Here is a 13,095-nt window from a genome sequence, read left to right on the forward strand (position 1 = left end):
TGGGTTCGATCCCACCGCCGTCCCAGCCACAAAGGTCCTGCGGTCACATGTCTTTCTATGATTAGGTCGAGACGTCACACGTTTAACACCTTGAGGTGACCTACGAGTTGACACTGTAGAAGCAGAAATGCGTTCTTCAGAAAATAAAGACAACTGTTTTGAATATAAACATTTTTGAATTAAGTAAATAATTTTTTTTAATTTTTTGAGAGGTCAGACTGTCGTTTTTTCGCTAACAGTCTTTTCTTTAATACAAAGTAAAGAACATTCATTTAACAGTGTATCAAGAGTAAATTGATGCTGCAAAAACATTTAAGCTACACTATGTTGGACTGAACACGTAGAAACACCAGTGTTCTGTGTTCAATTTTTTTATTTTAAAGCAATGTTAGGAAAAAGTAGAAATCCCCCCCCCCCACCACACACACACACACACACACACACACACACACACACCACACACACACACCACACACACCACACACACACACACACACTCAGAAGTTAAAATTTGGGCATAAGCATTTTACGTTAAAACTGTATTCAAATGGACTTTCTTACAACTTTCTGAAAATTTGGAAATTATTTTTTGTCCAATTTCCTTCTTAGGAATGTTGTGTGTTTACAGCTCAACCATGTTAAGGGTCAAAATTAATAAATACCTCAAATTTATACTTTTATGACAATCATTTTAATAGATGTGCTTTTTACAAAATTGTAAATAATTTGAACAGAGTAAATATTTGACAGAACAATATAGGGTTGTTGCTTTTTTCTCCACTGGAACAAACCTCAGAGGTTAACTTGGACTTTCAATTTCAAAAGAATATTTTAGATTTTCAGGGTGCCAAAGTGAAAACAGCATCTAAAAACCAAATTGTCAGAACTTCAACACTGAACTTGGTAACAGTCTGCCCCCAAAATGATCAGGAACAAAAAAAAAAAGAAAAAGAAAAAGAAAAAGAAGCCATAAGTTTTTGACAACACCAACATGTTGGCCACATGGGAAGAAGACGTTTAAACTGACAGAATACGCTGACAAAAGTCACAAGGAAAAAGTTTTTTAAAATAAAATAAAATAACATAAATGTCATCAGAAGCGGGATGGAAGAAACCAAGAAACACCAGAACCATTAGCTCCTTGGACTAAAATGGACAAGATGAAAACAATCACTCTGGAGCAGGACTTTGGGTTCTGTGGGCCACTTCCCTCACAGCAGCGTTTTGCCAGATTCCTCTAGACAGTCTGTTAGCTGAACGTCTTTACAAACTGGGCTTTTTCACCGTTTTTCTGCAGTCTGACGTGAGCTCAACTGGATCTGAGTCAGGCCAAACCCAAAAGTCAGAGTCAGGCAGGTTCAGCAACAAGTCCATGCAGCTACTGAAGAAGACTACCTCAGGTACATAGCTCATGTCTGCCTGTTCTTAAGTCCATCAAGCACATTACTACAGAAACACGGCATTGTGGGAACGTCCGATAAAGAAGCCTCAGATTAGGGAAAGTGGAGGTACAGTGCCCATTCAGTTTTAGTCAGATCCCAAAACCACACAGAGACCAAGAAGAGGGTCAGAAGGAGGAAGAGCTACAATCCCCCATCCTGTCAGATGTCCATTATTCCTCTGCTTACACGAAGCGGCCGCTGGGCATTCCCAGGAAGTTTGGTGCACTCGTGGCCATAGGACGTGGTGCCATTGAACTGTTCCAGTGCACCTTCATGTGGTGCCTCAGGTTGGACTTGGATGAGAAGCGCTTGTCACACTGCTGGCAGGAGAAGGGCTTCTCCTTGGTGTGGATGCGTCTGTGGCAGATAAGCTGGGTGGAGACTCGAAAAGATTTTCCACAATCAGGACACTGGTAGCGTTTGGGCTCAGTGTGGATGCGGCGGTGGTTCTTGAGGGACATCAGGTTGGGGAACTCCTTCTGGCAGGAGCTGCAAAAATAGGTCCCTGTCTTGTGGCTGTTCTTGTGGTTTAGCAGGGAACTGGCGTGGCGGTAAGACCGCCCACACTGATCGCAGACATGTGTCTTACTGATGCTACTGTTGCCCCCCATGGCTGTGAGCTTTGGCCATGTCTTTGGGACGGAGTCCTTGCTCCTGCATCAAAGTGAGATCTAGGCCTGAATTCCATCCCAGCTCCTGGGAACCCGCCAGCCTGGACTGCTGGGGTCTAGGCTGGCGGGGTTGTGGCGCCTGGCCGTGGGTGATCTCCATGTGGAGCCTAAAGCTGGCCTGAGTAGGGAAGGCTCGGTGGCAGGAACGGCAGGTCAGCTCTCGCTGCTTCTGGTGGACACGCCGGTGGTTGTAAAGCTGGGAGGAAACACGGAAGGCCTTTCCACAGTCATGGCAGCAATGCCGTCGTATCTCAGAGTGAATTCGGCGATGGTTCTTCAGAGCGAGGAGGTTGGAGTAGGTCTTGAGGCACACGGCACAGTGGTAGATGCCGACAGTGTGGGTGTTCTTGTGGTTAAGGAGGGAGCTGGCATGACGATAGGAGCGACCACACTGATCACATCTGTGCAGAGACAAACGGCAGGAAAAGGGAAATTACGAAACAGATGAGAGCTTGTTCCTGCTCCTCAAGCAGAGTTAGAAAGTGAATAGCTACAACTTATTTTCAACTATTAAAACATGACTTTTTTTAACTAGATGTTGCACATACAGGTATATGATCTGAAATCCGGCTTAAAGCTTTTGATGAAGACTACAGCAGAATGTTTCAGGATTTAAAGGAAAGAGTTCCACAAAGGTCAGAGCAGAAGACTGTGGGTCAGGGAGGGACAAACAACTGGGATCATGAATGGAAGCAGGAAGTATCTGCTGCACTCCTGCTCCCTGCACTGCACAAAACGCTGCTGTCGCACTATTTCAAAAGTCTGCTGTGATTAAATCCATCACATACGGACAAAAAAAAAACAAAAAAAACATCCATTCCAATACTCGAAAATTAGATTATATGTCATTACTCAGTGGTCAAGTCCACTGATAGCAGCACATGAACACAGCAAAATTCCCATTTACTTTCCCAGTTAATGTAGCACCTTCACTCTTCCTGTAGTGGGTGTGGCTACCCACAGAATGACTATCCTCAATGGCCATTAGCAAAATCCCAGGAATGTCAGGCATCATAATACAGGCATCACTACTCGAATAATGTACTTCCAAAACCAATTACAGTATATATGTTAGGACGTATGGGTACCCCCCCCCCCACAGTAACATCTGCTGTGGCTAATTTCCGCTGCTTTCTGAAACCCATCTTAAAATATTACAGGATCCCAACCAAAAAGGATAAATTCACTTTAAAACTACTTTCCCCCCAATTCTAATTATGGTAAAACATCATTAGCCATCAAGCCAGTGAGTGCTGTGATCACCTTCGACAATCACTTTGTTCATGACAATTTTGTTTTTTTTTGTTTTTTGAGAAATTACTTTAATAAGTTAGTCTGAAGAGATCAGGGTCACAGCACCAGCATTAAAAAGGAAAAAAAAATCCACTGTACTCTAAAAATAGCAAATGAAAGCTAACATTCTACTTTATTTGTGACACAAAACATGAAGAAATACTGCCAGCTTGTGTTTTTCCAAATGTAATGATTCTTATTCCTGAATCAGTCTCAGAAGCTGCGTTAATGCGGATGAAACTCATGTTAAACTGTTCCTGGAGAAATTTAATAACATGTCTGGCAATACGTGTTTGAAGCAATCATAAAAACACATTAATAACGAGGCCTTTGGAATGTTCGGAAATATGTTATTTGTTGCCTTTCAGCAGTTTCAGTGATCTTTTTAATGTGTTATTTGAAAACAAGGGTTCTCCAGATGCAGAAACATGACTGCATCTGCATTCAGGGGCTTGACTGTTGCAATGCTAGTAAAAGCTAATGTGCAGTTTAATAAACAAACAAACAAAAAAAAAAAAATAGTTGACAGGAGTGCAGTGCAGTTGGCCCCAAATACTTCTTGTTCTTGCAAAAATAAATTAAATCACAAAACTCAGAACCAGAAGAAATTCTGGTCTCACAAAGAGCCAGTAGACAAACAAGAAAGAATAGAACACATAACTTTACTTGATTCTACACAGAATACTATCATGAATTAGTGGAAATTACAAAAAAAAAAAATAATAATCAGATCTGTGGCAGACAAAAACAAGACATCTAAAACATGTTTGTAGCCTGATCTAAAGTGTGTGTTATATGCTAACAAAGCAAATGGGGTTGACTTATCTGGTCTCTCCACTAATTCAATTTGTCCAAACTTCAGAAAAATCCGAATTCCGGCACGCGTATGGTCCCAAGGAAGCCGGATTGGAGATCATATACCTGTAATAGACATGTAGAAACCTAAATTTATCTCACTATTTTTTCCAACTTCCAAGAATCACAAACAACTGATGAGAACTCACGTGTACCGACACTCGTCGCCCTCTCCTGTGGGTGCAGTGGCCTTCGTCCTGCCTTCCATGCCTACCTGGTTGTCCCCGCAGCGGTGCCTGGCCAGACCGGATCGCCCCTGGAAACTCTTCCCACAGGTGGGGCAGCCAAAGGGAGTGGCGCCCTCTTCGTGGACCTTCTGGTGATTGCGGAGGAACCTGGCCAATCGGAAGGCTTTCCCACAAGTGTGGCAGATGTGCTTCTTCCGCTGTGTGTGAATGCGCATGTGATTCCGCAAGGCCATGTAGTTGGTGTAGGGTTTGTCACAGAAGTTGCAGCGGAAATTGCCCGTCTTGTGGGTGTGCTTGTGGTTGAGCAGGGAGCTAGCGTGCTTGTAGGCACAACTGCACAAGTCACAGGCGTAGGGTCTCTCATCAGAGTCCAGGTCCACAGAGCTTCTCTCCATGCTGATGTTGGTGGAGCTGTTGGTCGAGGACGAGGAAGGTAAGTGCTGCGCTGGGCAGTCATGAGCTGCAAGTTCCTCAGCTGTGGCAAAACCTTCACAGCAGCCATCGCACTCAAAGTCCATCTGGGCCCCGGGGCCCTGCGGGCCTTTGCACAGGCCGGCTGTAGTGTGCGTAGCTAGTTGTCTCTGTGTTCGGAAGCCTTTGCCGCACTCCTGACAGTTGTGCTTCTTTTGAGCAAAATGCAGCCTCAGGTGGTTTTTCATGGCCAGCCGGTTCGGGTAGGTGGAGTTGCAAACATTGCAGTGGTACTCCCCAATTTTGTGGAGGTTCTTGTGATTTGCCAGGCTACCAGCGTGACGGTATGTTTTCCCACATTCTTCACAAGCAAACGGTCGCCGTCCACTTTCTGCTGGGTCAAACTTCTGTGGCCTAGACGTACCGGCTGAGGAGTATGGCTTCTTGAAGCCCTGAGGGTTGTACTTAATACCCATCACCTGATCCTTCGAGGACTCTCCTCGTATACTCTGCATTTGAGATGGTCCGGGTTGCTGGAAACGGGAGCCGTTGGACCCGTGCGAATGAGGCCTTTCGGCCCGATGCTCCTCATGAGACGAAGGTGGTTGACCAGCTGCTTTTGGATCTTGAAAGCCTTACCGCACTCTTCACATTTATGCCTGTGAAAGAAGAGAATTGCCTTAAATGCAGAGTATACATCCCCTTCTCATGTTTTCATCTTTTTAGACAACCTCAAAAAAGAAATTAATTCAACCATATTGAAAAACTCATAAACGTACATCTGTTTTCTAAACTGTTGATTCCAGTTCATGGTAAAATTACATTTTCAACAAAACTATAAATGCAACATAATGCTACATGACTTGTCTTGCAAAACCCAATTATAATTAAGTACAGTGGGGAAAATAAGTATTTTGATCCACTGTCAATTTTGCAGGTTTTTCCACCTACAAAGAATGGAGAAGTCTGTATTTTTTTTATCGTAGGTACACTTCCAACTGTGAGAGACAGAATCTATAAAGAAAATCCAGAAAATCACATTGTGTGATTTTTAAATAATTAATTTGCTTTTTATTGCATGAAATAAGTATTTGATCCCCTAGAAAAACAGACCTTAATTGGTGTAGAAACATTTGTTTGCCATTACAGAGATCAAACGTTTCCTGTAGTTTTTCACCAGGTTTGCACACACTGCAATGGGGATTTTGGTCCACTCCTCCATACAGGTCTTCTCCAGATCTTTCAGGTTTGGAGTTTCAGCTCCCTCCAAAGATTTTCTATTGAGTTCAGGTCTGGAGACTGGCCAGGCCACTCCAGGACCTTGAAATGCTTCTTACGGAGCCCCTCGTTAGCTGCTCTGGCTGTGTGTTTGGGGTCACTGTCATGCTGGAAGACCCAACACGACCCATTTTCAATGCTCTTACTGAGGGAAGGAGGTTGTTTGCCAAAATCTCTCAATGCATGACCCCATCCATTCTCCCTTCAATGTGGAGCAGTCATCCTGCCCCCTTTGCAGAAGAGCACCCCCAGAGTATGATGTTTCCACCCTCATGCTTCACGGTTGGGATGGTTTTCTTGGGGTTGCTCTCATTCCTCCTAAACATGGTAAGTGGAGTTGATTCCAAAAAGCTCTATTTTGGTCTCATCTGACCACATGACCTTCTCCCATGCCTCCTCTGGATCATCCAGATGGTCACTGGTGAACTTCAAACAGGCCTGGACATGTGCTGGCTTGAGCAGGGGGACCTTGCTGCCCTGCAGGATTTTAAACTATGACAGCATCGTGTGTTAGTAATGTAATCTTTGTGACTGTGGTCCCAGCTCTCTTCAGGTCACTGACCAGGTCCTCCTGTGTAGTTCTGAGCTTTCTCAAAATCATCCTTAACCCACGAAGTGAGATCTTGAATGGAATCCAAGACTGAGGGAGATTGACAGTCAATCTTGTGTTTCTTCCACTTTCTAATAATAATGACAGTTGTCTTCTACCAAGCTGCTTGCCTGTTGTCCTGTAGTCCATCCCAGCCTTGTCCCTGGTGTCCTTAGACAGCTCTTTGGTCTTGGCTATGGTGGACGGTGTTGGAGTGTGATTGACTGAGTGTGTGCAGAGGTGTCTTTTATACAAGTAACAAGTTCAAACAGGTGCAATTAATAGAGGTAAAGAGTGCAGAACAAGAGGGCTTCTTAAAGAAAAATGAACAGGTCTGTGTGAGCCAGAATTCTTGCTGGTTGGTAGGGGATCAAATACTTATTTCATGCAAAAAATGCAAATTGATTATTTAAAAAAAAAAAAAAAAATCATACAATGTGATTTTCGGGATTTTTGTTTTAGATTCTGTCTCTCACAGTTGACGTGTACCTATGATAAAAATTACAGACCTCTCCATTCTTTGTAGGTGGGAAAACCTACAAAGCTGGCAGTGGATCAAATACTTATTTCCTCCACTGTGTATATATATATGTATACACACACATAAAAAATTTAACACTTGTTTTTCTTTCCATTTAAATAGTTCAAGTAAGCAATCATTCAGATTTCATCTATACTCTCAAAAAAATTATTTACACTCAAATTTTGTTCATAAATTGTTAACATCTGTGAACACTTTTGCAAAGGTAATTGATCCACATGATTAAACAGCATGATTACTGCACACAGAATGAAATCTCACTCTAAAATGCCAAGTTGATGAAGAAGGGTGAAGAAAAAAGAATGATGACTTAAGTATACCAAGGACAACTTGAAGTTGAGTTAACAATTATGCATACTGTGTGTCTTTTGGACAGATAAGACTAAACAGAGCTCTTTGGCCACAGAGACATCGCCTATGTTAGCAGGAAGAAAAGAAAGGTATATAACCCAAATAACTGCGGCACTAGGAGTATTAATGCAGTGGGAATGCTTCAGTGGGTCTGGAAGTGGAAACTTCCTCAAGGTGGAAGGAACCGTGAAGAAAGGATATGTGAAGATTTTGAAAGAAAATCTCAGGCAGTCAGCAGCAAAAGTGGGTCTGAGTTGGTGAAGAACTACCTGCAGAAGACCAAAGTGAATGTTACTGACTGGCCTGCACAAAGCCCAGACTTGAATCCCACTGAAAATCTGTGGAGTGAGCTGAAGACCAAGGTCCATGTCTGAAGACCACCAAATCCAGAGGAGGTTGAGAGATTCCTCAGGAGTCATGTCTAAGACTTGTTAAAAACTACAACAAATGACTACAGGCTGTTATCCAGCAAAAAGGACACACAATTGATTATTATCATCAGGGAGCTAATAATTTTGAACCTGGTACTTTTGTAAAATAATTTTGTTTCTGTGTGCACAGAAAAATAATGTAAGCACCCAAAATAAAAGTAGGATGTTTATAAATGCTGTGTTGAAAATTCTTTGCTAAAAAAAGCACTTGGGAAACCTTCGAAGAAAATGTTAAATTTCATAGGGGGCCTAATAATATTGTCCAAAACTGTACACACTTCAGTGGCTGTGATGTCTGTTGGTTTTCCACTCAGTCAGTTTCATAGCAGAATGACTTTGGTTTAAAAAAAAAAAAAAAAAAGTCAAGATGAATTGTAGGCTGGAGTTAGAATTCAGCTCCATCAAACTGATGACTTGTGAGGCACAGATAAAGTGCTCCTTCCTGCAGGGACAGTGATGGACTCCTTGGTGGTGAGGGGGCTGTACCACAGGGGTCTAAGCTGGTTAGGTCTCCTCCCGGCATCAAGGTAAAAAATAACTATCAACTTTCAACAGGTTGTGGAGAAGCTGAGACTCGGTCAGAAATTGTGCTGCTGACATCACCACTGTATGTTAAGTTGGGTGTTAATACTGTGTTTACAAGGTAATGCATTCAAGATGCAACTAAAAGAAGATTAAATTCAGGTATGATTGTCATTACCACTGGATGCTTTCATCACTTCCTAAACTAGCTTCCTACCGCGCTCGTAAAGCCCAAACCTCCACCAACATGAGTTTCCAATTCCACAAAATTTTACCTTGAAAAGTTTAAAGTCAAAGTCCTGTTAGAAGTGGCTTTTCAGAAGATAAAACAGATGTGATCAAATGTCAGGAGTATGTATTTAATTCATGCACTTGAATCAAAGTTTTTTGTGGTGGTGTTCCTAAATTCTTTTTCACATAATTTTCACAGAACATTGCTTATCTTTGCTATGCACAATTTGTCATTGCTTTTTTGCAATTGGTTTCTGACTGATAACTGGAAGACAGACAAACAGGTATAAAATTGGAACCTCCATCCAATTTTGGTGGTGTAGGTAAATCCATAACAGAAAAATGAGAGTCACTGAGGCACCTTTGATAGAGATATAATGCAAAATGTACACCAATGGGCTTTTCAATATAAATTCAAATGTCCACCAAATCCATAATCCGGATCGGATCCAGATCAAAGTTTGTCAGGTGATAGTGTCAGTCTGCACCTCACTTACAAATATGAGTGCTTGGGGCACGTCTGACTAAGATGTAATGTAAAATATACATTAAATGGGGTTTTCAATGCTAAATTTAAATGGCCAGAAAGTCTGTAATCTGGATCAGATCCAGATTAAACTTTGTCAGTTGATAAAAGATACCGTAATACATAACACTCTCAAATATGAAAGAAATTAAATCTTTTGATAGTTATAATTTTTTTAAAAATTTGTTCAATGTTAAAGACAGGGATTTTTCTAATTTCCAAGATTTTCCTGACTTTGACCTTGAAAAGAGAATCAGTTCTTTCCTATCAGGATATGAACAATCAGTAAAAATTTCATACTGACATGAAAAATTGGGTTCTCCAGGCTGTTCACAAACAAACAAACAGGCAAAAACATTACCTCCACCCAACTCCCAAAGAGGATTGTGGCCGTCAGAAGAGAAAACTTGGAAACTTTTGCATGCACAGAGAGCCAGGTCCAGTAACTATCTGGACAGTGACAGCTTTTTGCAATGTTGCCTCTGGACTGGAGATCCAATAATTAATTGACTATTTAAACTATTTGGACTAAATAATCAGCTTGAGACTTTTTGCAGAACAGGTAGTTCAGTGGACAAGGAGCTGGTCTGCCAATACTGTACGTATGTATACCTCGGGCTACCCAGCTGTGAAATGGGTACCAGCCTTGGCTGCAGAAGTAACTGTGAGGCATCACTGTAAAGTTCTTGGAGCATATGTTTGACAGAAAAGCACAAAATAAATGCACTCCTTCTTATGACCGCTTTAATAATCTTATTCAATCAAGCCTAATATGAACATTTGTTTTCAAACCTGATCCTTGAAAGTCAAACTTGAATGAAATTAACATATGGGGGGAAGGGTGGTAATAAATTTGTTTAACAAGTACCAGTACAATGCCTGTAGGAAGTTTGTATTCATACAGAAAATTTGGAGCTTAAGTAGATTTGTCAAGGGTGGTTGTATGAGGCTGTGTTTAGAGGTGTACTTACTCTTATGTAGTTTTAACAAAGTGTGCGTTTGTTAAGACACGTCTGACTTTGAAACACAAAGAGACACGCAAATAGTTATTTAAGAAAAGACTGACGTTCATCCACATGGTCAGACATATATACTCACATAGAGATATAGGAAGGAATAAACAGTTAGTGTACATGAAGTACTCACATATGGATGTGAATACAGTAGTTATTGATGATGCGAGTTAGGGACATTTAGGTTTGTTGTGAAATGTGTGGACTGATTGATAACTATTGTGTTTTCATGCATTTTGGATTTCAGCAAGGACACTGTAGGGAGGTGAACCCCATTCCATGAATATGAGAGTACCACTACCGGTGCGATTTGCTTTTTTTTTTTTTTTTTTGGCATTGGGGAAAAGCGAAAATAGCAGTGCAGCAGCATAATTTTTGAAAGTGTTTTGAAGGCTCATTCTGGTTAGATTCTTTTTTTTGAGGCAAAGGGTATGTATGGAGGAATATTGTAATAAGTATGAATTGCGGCCACAGAGAAAGCCCGGTCTCCCCAGAGACGGTATCTGGACCTCAGAACCTCAAGCGCACACTGGTTAGAAGATCTCAAAACTCTGCTTTGGTCGCAATGTGTCAGCGGCTCGGCTAAGTATGGTGGGGCAAAACCAGTCAGAGCTTTAAAAACAAACAGAATTTTTAAATCGATTCTAGCCTGAACTGGAAGCCAATGCAGAGCGTAGAGGACTGGGGTGATATGGTCACATCTACGTGCGTTAGTTAACAGACGTGCTGCAGCATTTTGAACCAGTTGGAGTCGACTGAGTGAAGACTGCAAAAAAAAAAAAAAAAAAAAAAAAACCTCTCAAAGCAAGTGTCATGATCTATAGTTCCATAATCATGGCCGTAGCCAGAATTACAGTGTATCCGTGAAGTATTCACAATGCTTCACTTTTCCACATTTATTATGTTACAGCCTTATTCAAAAATGGCTGAAATTTCTTTTTTTCTCTCAAAATCTACACAGAATACCTCATAATGACAATGTGGAAAACAAGACTGAAGAAAGTTTGAGACTTTGCAAATTTATTAAAATAAAAAAAATAAGCCTTTGTTATGAAGCTCAAGATTGAGCTCAAGTGCATCCTGTTTGAACTGATCATGCTTAAGATGTTTCTACAGCTTAATTGTAGTCCACCTGGGGCAAATTCAGTTGACGACATGATTTGGAAAGACACACACCTGTCTACATATAAGGTCCTACAGTTGACAGTGCATGTCAGAGCACAAACCAAGCATGAAGTCAAAGGAATCGTCTTCAGAACTCCAAGACAGGATTGCCTTGAGGCACAAATCTGGGGAAGGGCACAGAAACATTTCTGCTGCTTTGAAGGTCCCAATGAGCACAGTGGCCTCCATCATCCATACAGTTTAGAAGTGCGGCTCCACCAGGACACTTCCTAGAGTTGGCTACCTGTCTAAACTGAGCAATTGGGGAGAAGGACCTTAGTCAAAGAGGTGACCAAGAACCCAATGGTCACTCTGTCAGAGCTCCAGCATTCCTCTGTGGAGAGAGGAGAACCTTCCAGAAGGACAACCATCTCTGCAGCAATCCACCAATCAGGCCTGTATGGTAGAGTGGCCAGACAGAAGACACTCTCAGTAAAAAGCACATGGCTAGCCCACCTGGTTTGGCAAAAAGGTACCTGAAGGACTTCAGACCATGAGAAACAAATTCTCTGGTCTGCTAGACAAAGATTGACCTCGTTGGTGTGAATACAAGGTATCATGTTTGGAGGAAACCAGGCACCATCCCTACAGTGAAGCATGGAGATGGCAGCATGATGCAGTGCGGATGTTTTTCAGCAGCAGGAACTGGGAGACTAGTCAGGATTGAGGGAAGATCAATGCAGCAATGTACAGAGACATCCTGGATGAAACCCTGCTCCAGAGTGCTCTTGATCTCAGATTGGAGTGATGGTTCATCTTTCAGCAGGACAATAACCCTAAGCACACAGTCAAGATATCAAAGGAGTGGCTTCATGACACTCTGCAATGTCCTTGAGTGGCCCAGCCAGAGCTCAGACCTGAATCTGACTGAACATCTCTGGAGAGATCTGAAAATGGCTGTGCAGATGCTCCCCATCCAACCTGATGGAGCTTGGGAAGTGCTGCAAAGAGGAAATGGACAAAACTGCCCAATGATAGGAGCACCACACTTGTGGCATCATATTCAAGAAGACGTGAAGCTGTAATTGCTGCCAAGGGTGCATCAACAAAGTATTGAGGAAAGGCTGTGAATACTTATGTACATGTGATTTCTTAGTTTTTATTTTAATAAATTTGCACCAGAAAAAAACAAACAAACTTTTTTCATGTTGTAATTGTGGGTGTTGTGAGTAGAATTTTGAAGGAAAAAAAATTAATTTAGTCCACTCTGGCATAAGGCTTGTAACATAAAATGTGGGAAAAATGAAGCGCTTGTAAATACTTTCCAGATGCTGTAAAGCTGGGACTGTCTCTGGGCTGCACAATCACTGCCATCAAACTGTGATCATTCAGTGTGCAATATAATAAATCATCACGCACCGCACTGAGAGTGGACTGCTATAGTCTGTGTACTGTGCTGGGCCACCATTAAATGTAGACTTTTTTTTATTGATTTGCAGCAACAGGCGTTTTTTTCTTGTCCTGCTGCCTGCTCCTTCACTGAGTCAAACACCCTGTTTTTTTTTTTTTTTTTACTTTTCCAAGAACATGCTTGAATGCTGTATTTTCCAGAGTAGAAGTTGCATTTTTTTTTTATTCGTTGAGAGGTC

At 41.8% G+C, this 13,095-nt stretch overlaps 1 protein-coding gene across 1 annotated transcript in view; it reads right to left on the bottom strand.

Annotated features, from left to right (window-relative positions):
• Positions 1-668: 668 nt before the first annotated feature.
• si:dkey-89b17.4 (zinc finger protein 646) overlaps positions 669-13,095 on the bottom strand; it is a 98,516-nt gene continuing 86,089 nt past the window's right edge. The window contains 4 exon segments of the mRNA XM_034189459.1: positions 669-2,059; positions 2,061-2,514; positions 4,411-5,410; positions 5,413-5,519. Of these exon segments, the coding sequence (XP_034045350.1) occupies positions 1,625-2,059; positions 2,061-2,514; positions 4,411-5,410; positions 5,413-5,519 (1,996 nt within the window). The 3' untranslated portion in view covers positions 669-1,624.

Source organism: Thalassophryne amazonica, chromosome 16 (assembly GCF_902500255.1).
Source record: "Thalassophryne amazonica chromosome 16, fThaAma1.1, whole genome shotgun sequence".
In the NCBI taxonomy this organism is placed as follows: domain Eukaryota; kingdom Metazoa; phylum Chordata; class Actinopteri; order Batrachoidiformes; family Batrachoididae; genus Thalassophryne; species Thalassophryne amazonica.